This window comes from Podarcis gaigeae (genome assembly GCF_964106915.1).
Source record: "Podarcis gaigeae genome assembly, chromosome: Z".
NCBI classification, from domain to species: domain Eukaryota; kingdom Metazoa; phylum Chordata; class Lepidosauria; order Squamata; family Lacertidae; genus Podarcis; species Podarcis gaigeae.
The window spans coordinates 15,323,021-15,349,558 of record NC_139691.1 but is presented as its reverse complement, the minus strand read 5'-3'; the positions used below and the strand labels follow the sequence as shown (position 1 = coordinate 15,349,558).

Below are 26,538 nucleotides of genomic sequence, written 5' to 3'. Positions count from 1 at the left end.
TATCCACTTTCTCCATACCATGTACAACCTCTCACTCACCTTTCCTAAAAGTCCCAAACACTGCAACCTTTCATCATAGAGAGATCACCCCACCCGTTTTCTGAACATCCAACCCCACAAGTACACAAGGTTGCTTTTCAAGGAAGCAGTAGTGGTTGCAGCAGCCTACAGGATACATTTGGATGGGTTATGGGTTTGTTTTGTTTTTCCTCTTGTTTTATTATGTATTTTGTGTTTTTATTTTGTGCTTTTATGCTATGAACTGCCCTCAAATCTTCAGATGAAGGGTGGTTTTTACAAATAATAAATAAATATATATATAAATTTGAAATCCTGGACCCACTTGATTTCATTTGCTTTTCTTTCATTCGTTTGTTCATGTTTTTTATTTCCCTCCAAATATTAACCCCTAATTTTGTAGCAGCTACAAAATAGTGCTGCAGAGAGCTGTTAGTCTGGGGGCACTCACTGCAAATCTAGAAACAGCCTTTTTGAGGATTTCCTCACATGCACACATTTTGCCTACAACACAAATCTTTTGCGAAGTCATTTTCTCTTGTTCTGTTTTCTTTTGGTATGTTCCTTTCAAGAATATGTGCTTTTTTAAGGCACACCTCAGTATATGAACTTTTGCACCCATTACTAGGCTGGAGACCTGCATCAAACAATCAAGGAGAGGGAATGGAATGGAATGGACTGGCTGGCATACTCCATACCCCAACATTGTATTGCACTTGTAGATGTAAACGGGCAACTGCAAAGAATTGTATATGCATGCATTAGGATAGGTAGCTGACCCTTGGAGTTTTGCAGGTCCGAGAGCAAGAGAGGTCCTGGGTTCAGTCATCTGTATCTCCAGGTTGGGCTTGGAAAGCCTCTCAGCCCCAAACCCCGAATAACTGCTGCTAGACAATGCTGAGCCACTTGGACCATTAGTCTGAGTTGGTATAAGGCAGTTTCCTGTGCTCCTGTGTCTTACTGGAAGGTCTGTAGCTAAGAGCACAGGAGGTTCCATGTTCAATTCCTGGCATCTCCAGGTAGCGAGAATAAGCCCTGGTCTGAGCAAAACAATCTATACAGTAATAAACAGTGGAAATCTGGTATTAAATTTTAGGTTCCCTAAAGGTTCTGTCCCCTTCTACATTTGAGGCAGGGTGTCTCCAAATGTGGCCATATAAATAGTGTTTAGGAGGCTCGATTACCATCATCGAAGCCATAAAGGGAGCAAAGCTTTCAGAAGGTGCCCAGAGAAAATTATTAGGCCCGCCTGGAAGATAGCAAGAAATGGGTTTTAATTACAGCGGAGAGAGTGGAAATAAGGCAGCGAAATTACATCTTAATTAGGTTTAATGAAGTTGTCTGTTGGTGGGGACAGCTGTCAGGAGAAGAAAGCGGGGGAATCTGCATTCTAGCCAAAGCTGGTGAAAAGATGAAGATGACGCCAGGCTGCTATAGGGGATGAGGTGGTGGATGTGGATGGAAAGAAGGCTGCCACCTTGTGTCACATTGCGGTACTTCCCTCTGCCATTCTGCACATCTCACTGATGCTAAAGATTAACCCACTAGCTTTTTTGCTAACCGGAAACTGAAATATCACTACATTGTGCGTCTCTTAAAATTCTGCAGTGTTCCTGGGTCACTGTGGATGCTCTCATAATTGATCTGCAATTTGGTTCCTGAACTGCCCTGTATAAAACAAAGTTCCAAGTTTTCCCATTAACAATAACGGGGGAATCTAAATGCAGCTGTAATTTTCTTCTGCTTTTGGCCAAAGTGGATGAAATGTACAGGCACATCATGCTCACTAGGTGTGATCTTGAGGCACTCACTGCCTCTCAGTCTAATTTACCTCACAGGGGGTTAAAAGGGGAGTGAGAGAATCACATATACTATCTTGAGCTCCTGGGAGGAAAGGTATGATATAAATGCAATAAGTAAACAAAATGTGGAATAATAATAACAGCATACAAAAATGCATATTAAAAGAAATTGCTTGCAAAAAATATATATATTTGTCAAAATGGCAAAGTTCTGTTGATTTGAATAAATGCTGCCAAATTTTCATAAGTCCTTTTTTCTTTTAAAAGCAAATTGCTGCAGAAAGGCGGAGGACTGAATTTAAGACTGGAAAAATGAGACACTAAAACTGACAGATCCTTCCATCCCTATTCACGAAACATGGGCCATCCTGAAGGCATTGCCCTTCCAGGCCTCCTGTCAAACCACGCCTCTGGTCTTGTCTGGCTCTCCCCAGCCCTGCCCTCCCCTTTAAGACAATATGATGTCATCACGAGGGCTAATCTCTGGCTGGTTTCACCATGGAGATCCTGGTCAAGGCACAAAGACGTGATCAGAGGTCAGTTAATCCCACAGACACCACAAAGCCAGGGTACACAGAAGGGAATAAAAGGAGTTAATTTTAAAACTAAATAAAAAGAGGCCAGCTATTGTGTGCCCATAACCCCCCCATGCCCTCTTTTGAGCCTTCCTCTGGCCACCCCCATATTGCCCTTCTTCCCCCGCTTCAACTTGTCCATCAGTTGGTATTTTAGTGACTTTTTCTGCCTGCGAAGGGTGGGCCCTTTGTAGGGACTCACACAGATGTTTTCATGGTTCCAGAGCAATTTGGAGGTCTTCTTTATAGGGTTGTAGCTACAAGGGAATCTTTGAGTCGGGGTCTAGCTGCTTTGGATCAAGACCAGCCCGGATTTTGTGAGGATAGGCTGTGTAATGAAGTGGCTAGAGTGTCTGACTAAGACAGAGAAGAGGTCCTGCACTCGGCTGTGAAGCTCACTTGGGTGACTTTGGGCCAACCGCTGCCCAGATCATGGGGGGCGGAGGGAGAACCTTGTATACTACCTTGAGTTCCTTGGAGAAAAAAGGGTGGGACATAAATGCAATAAACAAATTTTGCAATTCTTGTGTGGGTTAGACAGTTTCTCTGGGAATATTTCTTTTAAGGTTTTTCTCTTTTGTCCTAGGGGGAAATGCAGCCACAATACAGATTTTCATCTAAATATTCTCTGCCATATTTTTCTGTGTGGACACCACCATTTCCCATACATATGAACCCAGGCACACAAATCTCTCAGGACAACACTAGGTTGATGCAGAGGGAGAGAGTGCAAAAAAGAAAGAGAGAGCTGTTGTGAAATTGTTGCTTCTAATGGTGACCACCAACCCAAAGAAACCCTTGGAGATTTTTTTTCTGCCTCTGTAAAAAAATCAACAAAATATTTTCCAGCTCTGCTAGATCAGGCCAATGGCCCATCTAGTCCATCATAGTGGCCAACTCTTTTAAAGTCATTCAAGTTGGCGGACATCACTGCCTATTGCAGGAGCAAATTCCATATTTAAATCTTGTGCTTTGTGAAAAAGTCCTTTTTGTCAGTCCTGAATCTTCCAACATTCAGCTTTATTCAGATGTCAACTGCGTTCTAGCGTTAATGAGAGGGGGAGAGAAAAAAAATTCTATATCCACTTTCTTCATGCCATGAAATAATATTTGAAAACAGATGCTGGGAAGGGTTGTAGCTCAGTGGTAGAGCACCTGCTTTACATGAAAAGGTCCCAAGTCCCAGGTTGAGTCCCTAAAGGTATCTCCAAGCAGGGCTGGGAGACCTGTCTAAAGTCGTAGAGATTCACTGCCGGTCTGGGATAGAGATTGCAGAGGTGGATTGGAATAAAATATGTGCTAAAACCCCACTAAAATCAGTATCAACTGGATATGAGAAAATACATTTAAATTACTACACTGATGGCATTTGACACCATTACATAGTATTAATAAATCTATCCCATCATAGTGCTGGAGAGGCTGCAATAGTATAGGTACAACATTTCACATGTGATGGGTGTGTTGAACATATAAAGCCCTCTGGCAGAGGGTGTTTACATAAATGAGGTTTATTATGGGTCAACATGTGGAATGTACTCCAAATCTGGAATTGTTAACTATTTTCAAACAAGGGCAATCTGACCTTTGTTATAATGAACTAATCACTTTTCTTTTAGCAGTGGCACGCCTACTAGTGACACAGAATTCGAAAGGATGGGAAAATCTGTGTATCTCTCATTGGAAACAGACTGTATGGTCTATTGCTGTATCAGAGGAATTAACAAAGAGATTAAATGCATTGAATGCTACAAATGAAATATGGCATACTTTTATAAAATACTTTACTGATAATCCTGAAGAATGGCAACTGCCAAAATCACAGATTGGACTTTGCCAAACTTTCTAGATTGATCTGTCCTGGGGCAGGGTTGGACAAGTTGGTCTCAGTGTAAGCCAGCTTCCTCTGTTCCTATTGGAAAGGGGCCATAGGTCAGCAGTTAAGCATCTGCCCAGCATGCAGAAGGTTGCTTGTTCAAGCTCCAGCAGCATCTCCAAGAAAAGCTGAGAAAGATAGGTATTGCCTGCAATCCTCGAGAGCCACCGCCAGTCAATCTAGACAATACTGAACTAGACAATACTGAATATAAAGCAGTTTCCTATGCTGAATCAGAGCCTTGGCACTAATCAGGCATTTCTACATGTGAATTTACTTTGTGTGATTTATTCTGCTCACAGAAAATGAGGCTTTCATGACTGCAAATAAATAAATTATTTAGCTGGTAGAATATTTAAGATGACTGTTTTTACTTCTCTTTGCAGCCAGAGCTTGGGAAACCCCGCAGAAGTTGCTACACTCTCCCCGGCTATGCTTTTAACTATGGGTTATATTTGCATGGGCTGGATGGAGGCGTTGCTGAAGGTAGGACCATAAGGATGCATTTTCCTGTTAATTTCCGCTGATATATTTTCACCTTTCCACACTTTTCAGAGGAAGAAAGTGTGCTGTCTTTTGCATTTTTGTGATTTCCTGAATCTCTCTTTTCATGTGGCATTATTCTGGGCCCCCAAAACATCATTTAAAAATTGTGCATTCATGGATGATATTGAACTTAGAGTGGTGTCTGGGAATGGGGAGGTGCTATACCATCCCATTTTCAATGCTCTACTAAAGTTCAAGGGAGGATGCACTGCTTCATTCCCAGTCAGTGTACTTTCTGCTGAAATCCTGTAACTTTTTGTATCATAAATGTTTCGGCAGCGGGCGGGGGCATAGGTAGTACAGTGGTACCTCAGGTTAAGTACTTAATTCATTCCGGAGGTCCGTACTTAACCTGAAACTGTTCTTAACCTGTAACACTACTTTAGCTAATGGGGCCTCCTGCTGCTGCCGTGCCGCCGGAGCACAATTTCTGTTCTCATCCTGAAGCAAAGTTCTTAACCTGAAGCACTATTTCTAGGTTAGCAGAGTCTGTAACCTGAAGCGTATGTAACTGAAGCGTATGTAACCCGAGGTACCATTGTAATGCGGTAATGTGGGGAAGTGTTGTAGTACAACTAATGATGTGAAATGATGTCCAGTATGAATCCAGCAGGGGTACGCTATTATTGCATTAATAGTATACTGCAGCAAACACCCATGTAAAAGACCCTAGTCTTGAGAGGCCATTCACTGTGCATGGTATTCCCCATTCTTAGGGCTAAAGTAGAAGGGATGTTATTTATGTATACAGACACTGCATGGATGATTTCTGTCTCGCCCACCCCACCCCCACCCCCACCCATATATATATATATCTCACACAACACAAATGATGCGACTGTGGGAAACCAGGTCCACCCCTGGGCGGGGTGGAAGCCTCAGGAAGGTTGTCTCTAGCTTAGACTTCTCACTGACAACTAGCTTTCTATGTGCTGGAAGTTCTCTCTCTCTCTCTCTCTCTCTCTCTCTCTCTCTCTCTGACACACACACACACACACACACACACACAGCCCATAAAATTGATATACCACTTCATTGTAAAAACAAAAGGGAAAATTTCAAAGTGGCTTATCAATAGATTAAATCAATGAGATTATCAATTTAGATTATCAAGTTTAAAACAGCTATTTGAAACATTTTTTAAAAAACCAATGCTAAAAACCAGATTAAAACAAGTCAGCATTTTATATATCTGTATTGGCTTGCCCGTACAAAAATGTTTTTAGCAGATGCTGAAAAAAGTTCACTCAAGGCACTTGCCTGATATCAACAGGTAGGGTGTTCAAAAATTCCAAAATATATAAACACAAATACAAACACACAGTCCTCAACCTGAAAGCTATAAAGTTCATGAACTGCTTTAACGACAACCACCACCCTGTCTGCCTGGCCAGTCTCTGCACAGGAACAGCTTCCACAAATACTCTTCACTACATAACACAAATACTGTCATACCTTGGTTTTCGAACAGCTTAGTTCACGAACAACTTGGAACACCGCAAACCCGGAAGTAAACAAACTTTGCCTCGGAAGCTGAATGTCTGGCATGGCTTCTGCGGCTTCCGATTGGCTGCAGGATGCTCCTACAGCTCCTGCAGCCAATCAGAAGCTGCGCCTTGGGTTTCAAACGTTTCAGAAGTTGAACGGACTTCCGGAACGCATTGTGTTCAAAAACCAAGGTCTGACTGTACTGTTGTCTCCCCATAGCCATTGGCCACTGGAATTCTATGAAGCCCAAGAGCATTCCGGAGAAGGAGAGGCCCCGCGACCAGAAGGCCTGCAACAGCCGAGCCGTCAAGGCCGGCTTTGTCACAGCACACGAGAGCAACCTGTACCGCAAGCAAAAGGACATCCGCCTCTGCGAGGATGATGAGAGGCGCTTCAAGAAGACACCTCTGAAAGTACCTGCGGACATGACATATGGGCGACCAGCACGGTGAGCAGAAGAAAGTGGGGCACCTCCTTGAGGGATTCCACAGAGGGGTAGTGGTGGAGAAACTGATTTTATTCCCCCTGTTATTTACCTCTCTCTTTTTGTATGCTCCAATCTCATACTGTATAATAGAGGCTTGGGGGATTGGGCAAACCCAGTACAGTGGTACCTCAGGTTAAGAGCTTAATTCGTTCCAGAGGTCTGTTCTTAACCTGAAGCACCACTTTAGCTAATGGGGCCTCCTGTTGCCGCTGCACCGCCAGAGCACGATTTCTGTTCTCATCCTGAAGCAAAGTTCTTAACCCGAGGTAATATTTCTGGGTTAGCGGAGTCTGTAACCTGAAGCGTATGTAACCTGAAGCGTATGTAACCTGAGGTACCACTGTAGTTTCTTCCCAGTACCAGCAAGGCAGCACTCATCAGGATGGGGCAGGGTGAGCCAGAAGTAGTGAGGTCCGGGGAACTCCAGGTTGGGATCTGTTGAGCTCCCATAGGGCTGCTGCAGACTCCAGAACTCCACTGACATCCCCACTGACAGAGATTGGTATGAATTTATGGCAAATGGAGTGGAGATATAGTCTGGGAATTCTTCTTGGGGCTGATGGGAGTTGTAGTTCAGCAGGGTCTGGATGGCTAAAGGTTCCCTGCTCCTGGTACAGACAACACAGAGGGAGGTGGATCAATGGCCTGACAGATTTCCTGTGTTTATCAGAAGCATCTATAACTCAGTGGAAGAGCTTTGCATGCAGAATGTCCCAGGTTCAATCTCTTACCAGCTACAGGAGGGGAGAGTACTTGGGCTCAGATCCTGTTTATGGGTTTCCCACTGAGGCATTTTGTTTGGCCACTGGATACTGGACTAGAAGGGCCATTGGCCTGATCCAGCAGCCAGGCTCTTCTTATATTCTGCATACCTTGTAAAATGCCAGATGGGCGGGTTACAAATACAGGTAAGTAAAAACATATTGTTATTATTATTAATATTAATATTATTCCTTGCATGGTGCCAGATCAGCTGTGATGTTACAGATCTCACGTTTTAAAGGGGGGGAGCAAACTGCTAATAAAGTTGGTTTTTCTATTTAAAAAAGGGAGTAGGTGGGAGAGAGGGGGAGGAAATGGCTGCAAAAGGAAGATGTGATGAACGACAGCAAGTATTTTACCCGATAGCAAATGGGCTGCGCCTATGCAAATTGAATGGATTTTAAAATGGTCTTTAATGACAATTTTCGTTGCAGGCATTAACATTAATTGCAGCCAAATGAAAATGCAGCATTAGGTTGCTGTTAGCAGCAAATGCCCTGGCTATAAAGCTTTATCTTGATCAGAAGCAGCCGTCATGGGGATGACAAGGCCGACCGGTAAATTGCAGGCAGAATAGCTCTTACACCGCACAATGATCCCCCGAAGCAGGCTGGAATCAGCATCAATTTCCCTTTATTTCTTCATAAACGGAGGTTAAATGGCTGCCCGAGAGACCAGCAGGCACGGTTTGAAAGTTTGTTCCCCCCCCCCCGCCCGCCCTTTTAAAGAATAAATATGGCAAAATCCCAAGTAAGGCCAAAGTGCGGGATCTGACAGAGAAGAGGGGGAGCTATTAATTTAAAGTTATTATGCCCTATCCCGGATCGCCTTTAATAGCTACCTTTTATGCAGGCCAGCTGTATTTATCCCCTCGCTTTAAAAGCATGTTATAGACCAAATCAAATTACTGGCTCATTAGACCCACTTTAGGTTAAAAAGGAAAGAAAACTGGGGTGGGTGGTATTTAACCCATTCCTCTTCTGAGTGGCAGGTTTAAGAGTTACCACCAATGGAGAGAAGTGCCTGCTGGGCCAGATGCCGGTCACATCCTCACCATACATTTAAAAGCACATTTAAAGCATAAGGACACCCCTGCTGGATCAAGACAATGTTTAGTTCAGCACCCTGTCCTCACAGCAGCTGGCCAGAGACCTGTGGGAAACTCACAAGCAGGATTCTAGCACAAAAGCACTCTCCCCTCCTCTGGTTTTCAGTAACTGGCATTCAGAAGCATATGCCTTCCCTACAGAGAATCTTGGGAACCATAGTTTACCCGGAAAGAGCTACAGTTCCTGGCACCCTTAATTAAACAACTGTTTTGCACACAATTCTTATTTACTTTATTTGCAGTGGAGGGAGGGGCTGTCTCCCAGAGGCAGAGAATCTGCTTTTCATGCAGAAAGTCTCAGGTTCAATCCCAGTCGGGGTGGGAGTTTCCCTTGCCTGAAACCCTGAAGAGCTGCTGCCAGTCAGTGTAGATAATACTGAGCTTGATGGATTGATAGTTTGACTCAAGGTAGTGTGGCAGTAGAGTATCTGCCGTGCACGTAGAAGCTTCAAGATTCAATAGCTGGCATCTCCAGGTAGACCTGGGAAGTGGAACATCCCACCTGAAACCCTGGAGAGCCACTACCAGTCAGGGCAGACTACGGCTAGCCCTGCAGATTTTGCTGGCCTGCAACTCTCACATCCATGACCACAGTGTAAGGCACCACAATGAATACCCCTGAACTAGAGGGATCAGTGATTGGACTCAGTATAAAGCCTCTACCTGTGTTTCCAAGAAGGGTCGTAGCTCAGTGGTAGAGTATCTGCTTTCCATTTAGAAGGTCCCAGGTTCAATATCTAGGTAGGGCTGGAAAAGACCTTCATCTGAATCCCTGAAGAGCCACTGCCAGTCAGTGCTGACAGTACTGAGCTAGATGGGCCAATGAACCGACTCTGCAAACGGCAACTTATGTTCCTGGAAAGGGCCAGGCTGGGCTAGTAATATCTCCTTTCTGAAACCCTGGAGAGCTGCTACCTGTCAGGGTTGGCAGCACTGAGCTAGATAGGCCAATGACCTGACTCAATTTAAGGAATCTTTCTTTGTTCCTATATTCAAAGCAGTTCGGAGCCATAAAACAGTGAACAACGTCAGTTTAAAATGTTTAATTGTGTTTCTAGCCTTCTGAAGGCACCTTAATTGTGATAAACATCCCACTGAGACCCAGGATGGTTTAGTGCTTAAAACCAAGACCTGGGAAACCAGGGTTCAAATCCCCATTCAGCCATGAAGCTCAGTGGGTGACCTCGGGCCTGTCACTCACTCTCAGCCTAACCTACTTCACAAAGCTGTGGATATAAAAATGGGAGGAAGAAAACCATGTATAGTATAGCTCTTTGGAGAACAGGTGGAATATAAATGCAAAATGAGGAAAGACTGCAGTATTTGAACATTTTAGTTTAGAGGAAAAGTGAATAAGATGCAACATGGTAGAGTTGATAAAATGATGTATGACATGGAAAAGTGTATAGAGAAAAAATGGGGGGGAATCTTACATTGAATTTCAGTTTATAGGCATTTCTGATAAGCTTGACCCCTCCTACTGGAAAAAGGCAGAGTCTTAAACTTGCAACTTCCTCTCTAGAGAGGTGGAGTCACAGTGTCTCTCCAAACTGAGTAGCAGCAGAGCAGAATAACCATCAAGCAGGCACCCATACATCAAACAAATCACTGGAGTTCAGTACAAGAAAGGAAGGACACACGCACACAAGCAAGCAGTTTGGCAAAAACACAAAAGGCAACACCCCAGGGCTCCTCTCCATACCAATCTGCAAACCAACAGCAACCGCCTCTAGTGTTGACAAATGCTGCAATGTGTTGAACCATGATGCGGGCCTTTAACCCTAGCTGAATGTCTCTGAGCTCCAGCATGTTGAATCTGAGTTGGGTCTCCTGAACCACCAGACACCCTGAACCACATGGGACCCTAGATGTGCCCCATATATGAACAGGCTTGCATCAGATGTCATGGTCACTACTTGGGGCACCTCCAGACTGACCCCTCCGAAAGACATTGCAGAGGATTCAAGGGGAGGTGTTTGTTTCCCTCTAGCAATCACAGCACCTGACGAGCCTTTCTTAATAAAGGCTGGAAAGCCTTGGCAGAGAGCAACCAAGGTTGGTTCTTAACCTCAGCCACTTCCTCTTCTAAGAGGGGCCTCTCCCTCTTGACCTACCTACCGCCTGAATGGGAGGAACAGAGGTTTTAGCCCATTTTTGTGGCAAAGGAGGCCTAACCAGAAAGGAGTCCTGGGACCTCAGGGCTCAGGTGCAAGCAGGAGGAGGAAGAGGGTTATCAAGCCCCGTCTTGTGAATAGATCCACTTTTCCCTATGCCTGCATGTGGACTGCTTGTGTTTGTGTTTACTCTTATGGTGATGAAGTGTATTGAGCAGCTCTGGGTGTAAACCCTACCACCACCACCAAGGAAATCAACCCCATCACCAATGAAAGCAATTTTGGGAATTTTTTTGAATTAAGGAAAGCCTCAGAATCAGAGTGGGGGCTCCCCATACTTACCCCCGCCTGTTCTGACAAAGAACCTAGAGAATCACCAAAGGCTGCTTGTCTGGAATCTCCAAATGCATAAATCTCCTCCTCTGAGCTGTTGGGAACTTATTTTGCCTGACCAAAGGTGGCAGCCCTAGTGAGGTGGGAAATGCAAGTTCCTGGCCCTGCTGACTTCTCCTATGCCTGCCCGGCAGTTGGGACAGAATCCATCTGCCCCCTACATTTTCCCCTTCCCCAGACAACGGGGGGGGGGGGGAGAGAAAGTGAATGAAGGAGAAGTAGAAATGAAGAAACAGGGAGGCAGGGCAGCCAACAGGAAACACAATGAAAACACCCATTCAGAATGATGATCTAGCAAACAAGAGGAAGGAGAGGACTAGACAAAGAAAAAAATCACAAAACAAACATGCAATTTCCCCCCCTCTTCACATATTTACATGGAGAAATGCAACCATCCCTTGCAGCAGGCAGGGTCAGTCTGGAGAGACAGGGTGACTTCTCCCCTCCACAGAGGAAGTTGCAAGTTGAAGACCCTGTCTGTCTCCAGTAGGGGAAGTCATCCCTATCTGAAATGGTATCCGCTTCCATCAGCTAAATGTTTTCCCCCCTATCTCATAGCACTAGAACTCAGGGACATCTAATGAAACTGAATATTGGGAGATTCAGGATGGGTAAAAGAAAGTCCTTCATCACACAGCTCATAGTTAAACTATGGAACTCACTCCTGCAGGAGCCAATGATGACCATTTGAATGGCTTTAAAAGAGCTTTCTCTTTGGGCAGATTCATAGAGGAGAAGGCTATCAATGTTTATTAATTACAGCAGTTATGCTCTGCCTCCACAGTCAGAGGCAGCAATGCTTCTGAATACCATTTGCTTGACACATCAGGAGAGAGGGCTCTCTTTTGCTTGGATTCTGCTTTTGGATTCCCACCAGGATTTCTGGTTGGCCATGGGACTAGGTGGGCCTTTGGCCTGGTCTATGAGGGCTTTTCATAGTTTCTTAAGAAAAATGGTAAGGCGGCTTTAACTGGCTGTTTACCTTGGAAGGTCATGCACCAGTTTAGGACAAGAGGCATTGCATCATGATTAGAGGAGCTGTTCAACGTGTGTGTGTGTGTGTGTGTGTGTGTGTGTGTTTTCTCCACCTCCCTCTCCTTCCCCAGGAAACTTGTTTTGCACAGGCCACGTGGCCACCTTTTGTTGCAAAGAGCCATAAAAAGGACATTTTTCATTCCTCTTTTTCCTTCCCCTTCTCTTCATCCCAGACATAGATTTATTCCCTTCCTAAGGTCTGTGGTGTGCTAAGCTGGGAGGGGCTTTTCAGGAAGGCGCTGATGGGACAATAATAGATAATATGGCCGCTCCCAGGAGCGTTGTCCAGGACTGTAGCCTATTCATCAGCAGCCGGCACTCCTGCCAAGGTCAGCGCTAACGAGGATGTGGTGGGGTCCCCGGCCGCCCCCATGGGGCATCCTCCAATCAGATCGCTCGGATCTGCACTCCATCCTCTGATTTTTACAAGGGCTGCCTTCTGTGAACCAGGTTATGCCGCAGGGAGGTTGCCCTCAGAGCACAGAGCGCCTCAGTAACAGATAACTCTGCTACATCCACGCTCTCATGCAAGAGACCCCTGCTCTCATCCTCTGAGTCTTGCTTTCAAGCGAAAGTAGGTGTGTGTGTGTGTGTGTGTGTGTGTGTGTGTGTGTGAGAAAGAGAGAGAGAGCATGCATTTACACACATACAGCGTGACTTTAATGTTTAGTAAATTGGTTAGATTAATGTATCAAACACCATTTTGATTAAAAAGGGCCCAATCAGATTTTTTAAAGACTACTGAGTTTGCTCACCTGTCTGTCTGTTTATTGCATTTATATCTGTTTGTTTATTGCATTTATGTCCCACCTTCCCCCACCCCCGCACAAGAGCTCAAAGTGGCATGCATGGTTCTCGCCCCTCCTCATTTCATCCTCAGAGCAACAACCCTATGAGGTAGATTAGGTTGAGAGAGGCAGTGACTGGCCCAGAGCTACCCAGTGAGCTTCATGGATGAGAGGGAATTTGAACCCTGGTCTCTCAGGTCTTAGTCCAGCACTCTGACCACTGCATCACATTGTATCCAGTGTTCATCCTGCTCAAAGTAGAACTACTGGAATTGGTGGTTATGTCTAATTCAGGCTCATTCATTTCAGTGGGTCTACTCCAAGTATAACTTAGTTAGCTACAACCCTACCCAATAGACTGGAGAGTTGTGCCCCTCCTATAAAAGCTAAGGGCCACAAGTTTCCCAGCCTTGCTATAGTTGCATCTAATAGGCCAGAGTGGATTGTGTGTTTCTCCCAGACTCCTGTATAAGCTTCCTGGCTCTTCCTTATCTGGAGGACAACAGGTTCCCCAACCCTAAATTACATTGTCCCGTGCTGACAGACAGCTGGAAAACTGGATAGCTTCTGCTTATGCACTTCCAGCAAAGGAAAAGCCACCGCCTCCAAACAGTGGTAGATTTAATGCAGCCAAACATAACTGTGCATAACCACCAGTAAGTAAGGGCCTAAGGACCACAAAACTGTAAATTGCTAGAGAAAGCATGGCCAGGTCATGCTCACTCACCTTGGGGGAGCAAGGGAGTATTGTCCGCCCCCGCCTTTCCTCTTTCTCCCTCTTCTGTTTGAACCATGTAAGCTGAGCACATATGTGAGGCTGGGACCGCATGTTTGTGACTAACTTCTGTATTTTGCAACCCAAGAATGCCTTACTTCTGTTGTTTTTGCTGTAGCATTGAGATGCATACATGAGACCAGTGATTACTGTAAGTAAAGCATTTAAACTTACTAAAGTTTGTGGTCTATTCACTTAGAGAAGAGTAGAGGCAGGGGAGAATTGTAAGTGCTTAGTAATGGAATGTTTATAAGTTTGACAACCTATATTTCTCATGCTTTCCAAGTGCTGCATAAATCTGTATTTTAAACTCTGCTGAGGGCTATTTTCGTTAAAGAGTGAGCCACGTCCTGCATCCTTTTTTGAATTCAGGTAATCAGCCATTTTTTTTCTTTTGGTAGTTCTTCACACAAGTGGGACTTCAGGATTAACTGGTGTTCCCCAGATATTTCCCTAAACAAATCATAGAATCATAGAATCATAGAATCAGAAGGAACCACAAGTGTCTTCTAGTCCAATCACCTACAATGCAAGAATCCCAACATGTGGTCTCCCATCCACTTTGAAACAATACTGGATCCTGCTTAGCTTTGCAAATATAGCCACATACCTATAGCCACCCTATATTTAAAGGACTGTGATACCACGTTAAAACAGTCACAGCTTCCCCCAAATAATTCTGGGGGTTCCAGTTGGTTAAAGGTGCTGAGTGTTGCTGGGAGACCCCTATATTCCCCTCACAGACCTACAATTGCCAGATTGGTTTAATAGTCAATCCCTCTTCACAGGGAACTGGAAATTGTAGCTCTGGGGGAATAAATTAGATTATTTAATTTCTATACAGCTTAATATATATAAAAATATCTCTAAGTGGATAAAAGAAACAAAGATCATTGAGACAAAACAAAATGGCCATCTCAGTTTCTCTCTCTTTTACGGTTGGCCTTCTTAACTGCATTTTGTTCTGAAATTGTTCTATGGGTCTTTGGACTGCTATAAAGGTGTATAGAAAACTGAAGCAACAACAGATAAACAAAATATTGCAATAATACACAGTTTCATATAAAAATGTTACATTAATATATATAAATCAATATCAGTTCATTTTCTAGTGACCCTCAACACTCTTAAAAGACTACAGCTCCCAAGATGCTTTGGGGAAGCCATGGCCGTTTACAAAGTGGTATCATACTTCTTTAAACATATGATGTTAATGTGGCCTATATGTTCTTTACTCAGCTTCCTTGAAAACACCAGCAATTTAAGAACACAGGAAATGGCCTTTTAAAGAGTCAGACCTGCTGGTCCACCTAACTTAGTATTGTTCCTTTCTGGGCAGACATCAGGGCAGGGGGCGGGGATGGCATGTGCCAGTGATGAACAGGGTTAGAGACAAAAGTGGTCTGGGGCAATGAATGTAAAGTTTATCTTTTACAGTAGGATAGTTTTTCCACATGCAGACAAACACTGATCATTTATCAGAGTTTAATGACAAATCCCAGCCTGGCAAAAACACCTAAGGTGGATGTGGAAAAGGGTCAGAGAGGGATGAGGTCTAGGAAGTGTCCCAAGAGACAGATAGTGAGATCTGCAGGGCCACATTTGTCCCCTGGGCTTGAGGTTTCCCACCCCTGGTTTACACTGCCTGTCAGAAGCTCTCAATCATTTCAGAACAGGGAGCTTCCCTAGCGCAACCTGGATATGAACAAGATTGAACCTGGGACCTCCTGCATCCCAGGTACATGCTGCACCACTAAGCTATGGCCCTTCCCCTCAAAATAAAGTAAGATTCTAGTCCTCATGATTCTGAATAAACAGCCAATTGACGTAGGAAGCTGCCTTGTCCTGAGTCAGCTCAGTACAAGTTCCTGGTCCATCTAACTCAGTACTGTCTACACTGATTGGCAGCATCTCTCCAGGGTTCCAGACAGGTCTCTTCCCAGCCTTACCTGGAGATGTGACTGGGGCTTGAACCTGGGACCTTCCGCGCAGCCCACTGAGCTGCTGCCCTTCGTTTCCCAGACTTCTTTGTACTCTGCTTCAGACACATCTCAGCAAGAGCAAAGCAAATTTGACACACTCATAACTACACACACACACTCCTCTAAGCATGGCAATGAACATCTGATAAATCTTTTTAAGCGTTCTGTTTACAAGAGAATTTATTCTTCTGACGGCATCTGCTCATACGAGCCCTCTGAGTCAAATAACAGATCTTCCGACTCTTAGAAAAAAGCATTTTCCTTATTGGCTGCCCACAGAGAAGTAATTTATATCACTGTTTTTCCCCCCTCCTTGCAATTTACTGGGGGCGGGGGCATGAAGGCGTATGGAAATCTGAGGTCATCTGCAGTTTTTGTGGTGGACGGGGAGGGGGGGGGAACCACAGTCACTTTTCCCACCCAAGATAAGGCATTTTAATTTAATTTAGTGTGCTTTAAAATGCATGCAGGCTAACCATTGGTTTGATTGGGTAGTTTTGCTGGCATTCAGGATCCAGATTCCCAAATGTTTTCCACCTACACATTTGGGATTTGTCAGTGGGGAAGGGTCTTCTTTCTTTTTCTGAGGAAGGGAAAATGAGGACAAATGGGGATCATTTTCAAAATGATCCTCCATGCCTCTCAGTGGCTTTATTTCTGGGGTCTGTTTAGAGGCCTATCTGTAAAGCTGTGGGGGGGCTGCATGATACGGCTTCAAAGAACAGCTCCATTATAGTCCTGCCTTCCTTGTCCGCCTTTCCCCTACTGCCACCTATGACAAAGGCTCTCTCCTGCTACTAATTGAATCTGCCCCTTCTTCGGAAGAGGGGATACTAACAAGCTAACAAACTGCAAATGGGCGTTTACAGCTTGACTTGGAAGCTGAGGCCCTCCGGCCACTTGCATCCACATTCCCTCCCCTGCCATTACTTTTTTATGCTCGCCAGGCCATAAACAATTAAAAAAGATAACCAAATGCCCAGCGGTCCTCTTTCCTAATTAAGGTGTGAGCACCAAGGCTATGGAAGGGAGCTAAGTGCTTCAGTTACGTCCCTCTCCTCTCTTTCTCTGCTTCCCCCTCCTACTTTCTGCAGGCTTGTTAGACCAGACAGGTCCCTTACCCAAATGGGAACAATTAAAGCCAGCAAGAGAGGGAGAGAGAAAGAAGGAAGGTTCAAGGAACAGCAGGCTCTATCTGCTGCCTAGGAAAGACATGAATCTGTGGATGCATCATTCTCTTTGCTGCTGGGACAAGGAGAGCAGGAGAAATAAGCACGGGGGACTTGGTCAGCTGCTGTTCATCGGTTATCATTTGGGATAGAGGTAGAATGGGGAAAAGGAGCCCCTAGCATTGCACAGCATGGTAACACCGATCAGGGAATGGTGGAACAGCTGACTAGGACCTGGGAGACCAGGGTTCAAATCTCCAAACAGACATACAGTGGTACCTCAGGTTAAGAACTTAATTCGTTCTGGAGGTCCGTTCTTAACCTAAAACTGTTCTTAACCTGAGGTACCACTTTAGCTAATGGGGCCTCCCGCTGCTGCTGTGCCGCCGCCGTGCGATTTCTGTTCTCATTCTGAAGCAAAGTTCTTAACCCGAGGTACTATTTCTGGGTTAGTGGAGTCTGTAACCTGAAGCGTCTGTAACCCAAGGTACCACTGTAAAGCTCATTTAGGTGACCTTGGACCAGTCATTGCCTTTCAGCCTAACCTACCTCACAGGGTGTAATGGGGATTGAATGAGATGGGGGAGTTGTGCACCACCTTGAGATCCTTGGAGAGAAAGGTGGGATATAAATGCAATAAATGAAATGAGAAAAGGTTGCAACATTTGGGGCTTCTCAATTTAGAGAAATCCAAGTAAGAGGCAACATTACAGAAGTTTATGAAACTGCATGCAGGATAGAGAAAGCGGACAAAGGGAAGTTTTCCGCCCACTTTCCTAACACTAGAATTCATGAACATCCAACAAAGCTGAAAGTTGGAAGATTCAGGATGGACAATATAAAGGACTTTTTCATGCAGCATGTAGTTAAACTGTGGAACGGGGTGGAAGTAGTAATAATAATAATAATAATAATAATAATAATAATAATAATAATAATGTACTACAGGAGGTATTGATGTATACTAATGTGGATGGCTTTGAATGAGGATAGGACAAATCCATGGAGAACACGGCCATCAATGGCTACTAGCCATGGGGGAGCAGGTGACGCTGTGGTTTAAACCATTGAGCCTCTGTCCCAGTCCTTGCCAACCTCGCAGTTCAAAAGCATACCAGTGCAGGCAGATAAATAGGTAAAACTGCGGCGGGAAGATAAACAGCGTTTCTGTGCACTCCGGCTTCTGTCATGGTGTCCCGTCACACCAGAAGCAGCTTAGTCATGCTGACCACATGACTCTGAAAGCTGTCTGCAGACAGACACTGGCTCCCTTGGCCTGAAGCAAGATGAGCGCCACATCCCAAAGTTTGACTGGATTTAACCGTCCAAGGGCCCATTACCCTGTTTTTACTAGCCATGATGGCTGTGCTCTGCCTCCAGAGTTGGAGGCAGCATGCTTCTGAACACAAGTTGCTGGAAACCACAGGAAGGCAGTTCTCTTTTGCTGGGGTCTTGCTTTTGCAGGTTTCTCACAGGCAACTGGTTGGCCTCTGTAACAATAGGATGCTGGGTGAGGTGGGCCATTGGACTGATCCAGCAGGCTCTTCTTGGTTTCTTAGCCATTGGGCATGTTCTTCTTTGGGGCATGAGGCTGCAGCTAAGTGAAAGAACAGGTTCCTAGGTTCAATCCCTAACACATTCAGGCTGGGCTAGGAGAGGGTCCTTTCTTTGAGAAGGGAATGATGGGCAAGATGGGCCATTGACCTAATCCAGCAGGGCTTTCCATATGTTCTTAATGCCCAGAGAAGGTATCAGAGGGTTGTGTTGCATGGGGAGAAGGAAGCAGATTAGAATTTTGTAAGTTTTTCAGAGGGAAAAGTTTTCAGAGGAAACTGACACACCACCCTAGAGTACAGTGTTGTCACTTTGTCCCTGGCTGCCTGCTCACAGGTCGGCATTCTGCATAGATTTTAATTTTAACAAAACAGCTGTCTCCAGCAAAAGGATCATCAACATCTGAAAAGGTTTTTTTTTAAATAATAAAAAAAAGAAATTCTCTGTCTTCTGCTGAACAGACTTCGGAGCTGTCATTGATTTTCCAGGAAGTGGGGGGGGGGGGGGAACCCGCCTCTGGCTATTCAACCAAATTAGTAGTCACTGATGACCAATTATTTTGCCCCGCTGTGAACGGGAAGCCGTTACTAAAAATCCAGTTTGTCAGACCCAAGGCTTTTCCCCTGAAACACCTTTCAACCGGTGTGTACTTAAAGTCCCTCAGAAGGTTCTGATGCTTTGGGGAAGTTTAATCCTCCATATAAAAAAATAAAATAAAAAGTTTTAATGAGCTGCAGGGATGTGACGGGCCATCATGAGAACAGGCTGTTCTGCTCTCGGTAGAGAACTGTTTCGCCAAATGGGCGAATCACGCCTGTCAGGATTTATACATACCTACAGCCGAAAAATGTCAGCCTTATATTTGCAAATTATAATTATCGTTCCTTGCGTTGACTGTCCTCCCCACCAAATACCTTAGGGTTTTTATTTTTTCAAAAAAGGAAGTCCTGATTTCCTAGTCTCTGTCACAAACACGCCATAGGCTTGTATCCAACAGGGAAGAGTTTGTAGCTCGTTTAAGGCCTACACAGTTTTGATTTTAAAATAGTGTTAATAATTCATTATCCTTTAAAGAAAAGGGGGAAAAAAAGATCCAGCCCGCAGAGCCTTAATTAGGCACTCCCAGCCTCCCCATTTGGCACATAAGGCAGTTTTGGCCAAGTCATGCCCACCTGCCACCTTCACACCACACATTTAAAGCATTATGATACCATTTGAAATAGTAGTGGCTTCCCCCAAAGAATTCTGGGAACTGTGCTTTGTGGATGGGCCTGAGAGGGGGAACTCCCTCTTCCCATTCCGGAGTGGCTTAACCATCATTCCTCCTTCCCACGGAATTCTGGGAATTGTAGTTCTGTGAGGGGAATAGCAGTCTCCTAACAACCTTCATCACCCTTAATGAACTACACTTCCCAGGAACCTTTGGGAGAAGCCATGGTTGTTTAAAGTGGTATCACAGTTTAAATTGGTATCTCAGCTTTAAATGCATAGTGTGAAAGTGGTCCAGGGGTCATATATGATGTCAGGTGTGTGACAGTGAAAGATGGTCAAAAGAGGAAAATCAGCTGCTCACCTAATCCTGCAAAGCCCTATGGACAAAAAAAAAGAGTTAAAACTTTTTCACAGCGAAGGATCATATTCTAGTTCGAAGGCAGGTGTGCTTTCCAAGAGAAGCAGCCTAGCGCCCATCTTACAATCAAGCTGAACAGGAGCTTGCTTCTCTTTCAAATGAAATATTTCCTGGGTCTTGGAAATCAATTTAGCATCAGAGTACATAAAAAATCTAGAAAAGTGTGGCAGTTTGGGGAGGGAGAGAAGTTCCTTTGAAAGTATTGTTTTTGAATAGATGGTGGAATTGCTTTGCAGATATTTAAGGAGAGGCAACATTAGAAGGAGTTCTGCCAATAATCTCCTAAATGTTTATGTGTCTCTGTGTATATGTGTGTGCGCGCGTACACACATACACACCATACTTTTTGTGTATAAAAATCATATTTAAAAGTGGGAGTTGTCTTATACATGGCTAGTTCACAGGGTTGCCATTTGCTTGATTGCTGCCACAGCTATTGTGTGTGTTATTGGTTGCTGCGTTAATGGGTGGTGTTGATTGGCTATCCCAAAAATAGGGATAGTCTTATACACAGGGGTGCCTTATAGACGGAAAAGTATGGTATTCTGCAACTTTCCTGCATTGCATCTGGAAATGAGATATGCAGGTGAAGAGGAGAGATATGCAAATAGGCTGGCTTGGTTCTCAGTGCCTCCCACCGAGTTCTGTAGCAGGAAGAGAAACCTGACTGAGCATAATGCCCATGCTCTGTCTCCAGAGCTGGAGGTAGTAATGCTTATGAATGCCAGTTTCTGGATACTACAGGAGTGGGGAATGCTCTAGTGCTCATATCCTGCTTGCTGACCTGCCAAAGGCACCTGGTTGGCCACTATGAGAACAGGATCTTGGACTAGATGGGCCATTGGCATGATCCAACAAATCTCTTCTTACATTCTTAGTGCTGGTCCCTGACACTGTGGCAGGAGTGGGTGATAATAAGGGCAGGTATAACTTCCCTCTCCGGTAGGGTGCCAAGATGCATCATTTACATTCTCTCATATAACTGAATGGTAAGCATTAAGAACATAAGAAGATCCTGGCTGCTGAATCAGGCTGAAGGGGCCCCCTGTTCTCACAGTGGCAAAACAAATACCTCAATGGGAAACCCACAATCAGGACATGAGTACAACAGCGGTTTGGGGCAGGCATCAGCTGGCCTACTGCTCCTTGTACCCGATTGTCCCTTCTCCTGACCCCATCCCTGCTATACCTGAAGCAGAAAATCCAAATAGCATCTCCCATCATGCTTAAATTATAATCAGCATTACGCTGCCCTCTGAGATGGGCCGTGTCAGCCTATCAAATGGGACAGCTGGCCCCAAATCAGGGATGTGGTGATGCCCATAAGACATAGTCCCTGTGACCTATGGCATATCATCCCCTTCAGCCCAGCTCCACACATCCAAAAATGATGGTCTCTTTATATATGAACGACCACACTGGGTGTATAGCATTAGATCATGCACATAACACATACCACTCCCCCCCCCAAATGTCCCACTTTAAATGGGACATCCCAGAATTACAGAAGCCATAGTGGCTCATCTAAGCCGCCACTTCCCAAAGTCTTTTGGGTGGGGAATGCTCAGGGTTTCAGAACCAAATGTAGGGCTGACAGACATCAGGATTCGTCCCTTGAAAATGGCAGAATTTTCAAAAGGCGGCAAAAATGTCCTAGGAAATCTGGGTGTATGTATGTATGGCAGCCCATATCAGAAGTGCTGATTTTTGTGTGTGTGTTCTTTTCTTAAAAAATAAGTAAGAACTTCCTTTTTTGAGATTTTGCCTAAACCAAAAGGCCGCTTTTCAATGACATGCTTTGAAATAATTTCACATCAACCTAGAAAGAAGAGGGAGATTCTCCTAAGAATGGGAAGTGAGAGGTTTTGGGATTTTTTTGCTAGGTATATATCTATGGTGCTCAAAGGAGACACACACTCTCTTTCTCTCTCCTCTCTATGGTTGTCTGTGTAAGAGTCTCTGGTTTAGGTCTATAGTTCTGAAGCCCTGAGCATTCCCCACCCAAAAGAATTTGGAAAGTAGTGGCTTAGGTGAGCCAGAAGGTGGAGGCGGCTGTGTGGTGGGAGCATTGGGTGGCAGGGAGCAGAAAAGGACAGTCCAAGGATTTAAAGGAGGTGGCAGTTAGGAGGAGTGAGAGGGCAAGATGGGGGAAGCAGTAATTGTTAACAGGTTTGTTAAAAGAGAGAGAGCGCAACATCCCCATGCACAGGAGAAGTAGGCTCGTGGGGAAAACCTGGTTGTGCAGGTATGTGTGTTTGCATATGTTGCATTTCCTCCCTTTTCTATTCTAGTTCCCAGAACTGTCTTCTGACTGCATAGCGCAAAAAAATGTGTCACTTCCGCTTTTTGCCCCTTCCATTTAAAAATGCATGTGTTTGCTGCTCAATTAAATAGTGGTACTTGCAGGGAAGAAATTTTCCATGAGGTGGAAAATAAATTTTAGGTTTCTTATTTGCTTTGGTGTTGTTCTTTTCTTTTCTTTTCTTTTTTTGTAAGAGAGTCACTGAGTGCTTTTGTATTTAATGAAGTTGACAAAACTGAAAAGCTCTCTGTTGTTTTTGTCTCATGCTTCTGTTAAAAGCAGAAGATGCCGTGGAAGACTTTGTGGCTACAACTGCAAACATGTATATGGGGTGGGGATGCTCTCATGCAAGTCAGCTGGCTCCTGCACACATCCCAATTTTCCCTTGCAGAATGTTGGAGGGTATGATAACTGTTGTACTGTATCAATCCATCAACCTCTGATGGATGATTTAGAAGAACTGGGTCCAGCATCACTTTCGCTGATCATGTGTGCCAGTATCCATACTTAGCAGAGTTACATCTCAATGCAGCTCCTTCCTTGGAAGCGTCTTTGGCGTTCAAGGTACACACAGTAGGCAATAAACACTCATGGACGCCATAAAGATTCAGTTAAGTGTAGAGGTTTACTTGACAGGCATAAAAGCATATTGGTAGCAAATATATACAGACATTCACCACTTCCATGGTCAAGGCATGCTTGAGTCCAACAAGAGTCCAAGACTCTCTCTCTGCTTCTCTCACCGCAAGGCGCAAACAAGAGACTCACAAGTTACAGTGTCATACTGTGTGTGTCCAAAGAAGAGTTCCCATAGAAAATGTCCTTGCATAAACAAAACAATCTCAGCCTTCTGCTGCTTCTTGAAACTTCTTCTGTGTTCTTCTCTGTTTCTGGAACAAATGATTCTCACACACAGAGAGAAAATATCCAACAATAACATCATTAGCAAAGGCTCCTCTGAAGCCTGCAGTGTGCAATAATTAGTAATAAAATTCACGGTAGGAACAAAATAAATTAGGGGAGGGGGATTTAGGAAGAGTGACCACTTGCATACATGACAGGGAAATGACTGCAACCTCCACCATTTATTTATTTTTAAAGCATTGGCTATGATGAAGAAGGCATTTTATAGCTGCCCAACATTGACTTTAGGTAGGGACCCACTCCTAGTGACTTCTGTATGTTGTTGGACTACAGCTTCCATCAGCCCCAGTCAGCATGGCCGATGGTTAGGGGTGATGGCAATTGTAGTCCAACCACACAATCTACTGGCCTCCCAGTGTTGTGAACTACAACTCCCACCACCATTGACCACTGGCCCAGCTGGGGCTGAATGTAGGGAAATTCAGTTTTGTTTACTTAAATCAGACTTCTCAAATGAAAACAAAGCTGTTATTCAAAATTTACATTTTTCCAAATTTTGGGTTGGAAGTTCTCCATCCAAACAATGTTTATCAAAATGCATACATTATCGGGAAACATGTGAATATATATATATGCAAATATGATGTAGAAAAGAATGTATTATGTTAGAGGAAATTGCAAAACAGGTGGAGATGTTAGTCAAAAAGTCTGTTAGTGTCTGTTAGTGTCAGTTGTGTCTGTTAGGCAAAATTCATACTAAAAGGCTGGTGGATTTTCCCAAGAATTTAAGAAATCAATCAATTGAGGTGGAGCTATGGAGAAGTGGCTTCAAAGATTGCAAAAAAAGAGGAACTTAGCAGAAATTGATACATCCACCCACCCCTAGGCTGATAGGATGTTGGGAGTCCAGCAATGTCTAGAGGGCACATGTGGGTCTTGATCTGATCCAGTTATATGGCGTTTGATTATTAGAGATTCATTTATAGATTCCTTCTTCCATGAGATCTTTCCCTTCCCATTTTTCCCCAGGCCCTCCACGCCATTCTTTGATCTATTGCAGCACAAATACAAAGAGATGTGGATGGACGAGCAGAGAGCCATCATCAAAGCCGAGAAGGCAGAAAAAAAGCAGAAGGTGAGCAGACCTTTGGAGCATAAGAACCTAAGAAGAGCCTGCTGGATCAGGCCAATGGCTCATCTAGTCCAATGTGCTATTCTCACCGTGGCCAACTAGATGCCTGTGGAAGCCTACAAGCAGGACCTGAATGCAACAGCAACTCTCCAGTTGTTGTTCCTCATCATCTGGTATTCCGAGATAGACTGTTCCTGAGTATGGAGATTTTGTTATCATAATAGATCTCCATAAGAAGAGCCTAATGGATCAGGCCAATGGCCCATCTAGTCTAGCATCCTGTTGTGACAGTGCCAACCAGATGCCTCAATGGGAAATCCTTAAGCAGGAGCACACTCTCCTCCTGTGGTTTCCAGCAGCTGGTTAAAGATATGTGGGTTTTGCCAGGCTCCATGATGAAAGATTGGAGGTATGTTGCTTGTTCATTTCCAGGCCCAACTTAAGGAGCTTGTGTTGGTGTTTAAAGTTGTAAACAACTTAGGCCCCAAATATCTGAAAGACCACTTCCTTTCCTACAGACTTCCTTGCTTGTTTGGATCAGCATAGAGGGCCTTCATGGTAGATCCACCACCTTCAGAATCTCATGGAATAGTGGTGACCCTGGAGAGGGTGGCAGCCTCTAAGTTGTGGAACTTCCTTCCCACAGAGATGGATCTGTGCCGATATACTTTGGGGGGAAATAAGAAGACTCACCTCTTTACCCTAGCCTTTGATGTATGTGGTGTGTATTTTTAGAACCCCATAAATGGTAGTTTCTTTAAAACTGTTTTTAATGTTGTGTTTAAAATTGCTGTGACCCACACTGGAAAGCTTAGGGTAAAAGGTGACTTCTTCTTCTTCTTCATAGTTAGCTTGGAGAAGAGATGCTTAACATGTGACACCACAAGCATTCGTAATTTCTTTGAAAGCTTGTTTGAAGGAATTGGACTTTACTGTCTTGGACTGCTTCAGTATAATTTTTACCTCTTTTTTAAAAACTTGTTTCCTCATTTGGGGTGTAGGGTTCTTTTGGAGGGTACTCCCAAGGCTCATAGATGTGTTTTCTCCAAAGTGCAAAATTAGAACAAAGTTTTCTGGGTGACCTCAGGCCAATTGCTCACTCACAGCCTAACCTACCTCATAGGGTTGTTGTAATGAGAGAGGGGATAGCTAAGTATGCCACCTTTTGCTCCTTGGAGAAAAAGTTGGGATATAAATATTGAAATAAATACATGCGTACATTAGGAGGAACATTAGAAGGTGATGGACTCTCCCTCATCTGAAGGAGGCTGGATGGCCAACTATCAGGAACTCTAACAGTGGATTCACTGTTGGAGGTGTTGGACTGACCTTTGAGTTCTCTTCCAGCTGTCTGTTTGCAAGCTTCGGGTGAATATGTCTCTGCTAAAATTGATATTTCAGACAAATTCATTGACTCTAACGCTATCAGTCATTTCTGGCCTTGATGACAGTGTTCTACCTTCACTGTCTGAGACAATATGCCTCTGTAGACCAGTTGCTGGAAGTCACAAGGGGGGAGAGTTGCTGATGCCCTTAGATGCTGCTTGTGGTTGGATGCTGGACTAAGTGGCCCTTTTAGTGGCCTACTTCAACAGGACTGTTATTATCTTCTGCCTCTCTGCTGCCTCTGAATCCCAGTTGCTAGGAATCACAAATGGAGAGAGCTGTTATGCTCACATCCTGCTTGCAGGTTTCCCATTGGGGCATCTGGTTGGCCACTGTGAAAATAAGATGCTAGGCTAGAATTGGCCTTTGACCTGATCCAGCAGCCAGATTCTTCTAATGTTCTCTTAGGCCCTTGTCACTTGATGCAGTACCAAGAGAATCTCTGCTGCAGCAATGTTCTGGTTGGCATCACATTAATCTGTGTGCCGTACTTGTTTTTAGAAACGCAGAGGAAAGACATATGACACACGCACGACGCTGTTCAGGAGATTCCTGCCTCCGATGCAGGCAGATCCTCTTTGGAAAATGCCCCACTTTCAGAAGGTACGTTGGAGATACAAACAGACTTGTTGCCTTGACTCACTTGTGAACATAGCATTGATCACAGAGGTCCTGAAGAGTTGCGTGGCTATTCCCTCCCCCCCACAGGTGGAATAAATGAAGACAGCCGACACAGCAGAGTTTTGGTTAAT

At 44.4% G+C, this 26,538-nt stretch overlaps 1 protein-coding gene across 1 annotated transcript in view; it reads left to right on the top strand.

The window, feature by feature from the left end:
• The window catches only part of CFAP77 (cilia and flagella associated protein 77), a 94,050-nt gene that overhangs the window by 48,576 nt on the left and 18,936 nt on the right, over window positions 1-26,538 (top strand). The window contains exons 2-5 of the mRNA XM_083721433.1: window positions 4,658-4,757; window positions 6,525-6,753; window positions 24,298-24,403; window positions 26,288-26,389. Of these exons, the coding sequence (XP_083577559.1) occupies window positions 4,658-4,757; window positions 6,525-6,753; window positions 24,298-24,403; window positions 26,288-26,389 (537 nt within the window). The remainder of the gene's footprint in view (window positions 1-4,657; window positions 4,758-6,524; window positions 6,754-24,297; window positions 24,404-26,287; window positions 26,390-26,538) is intronic.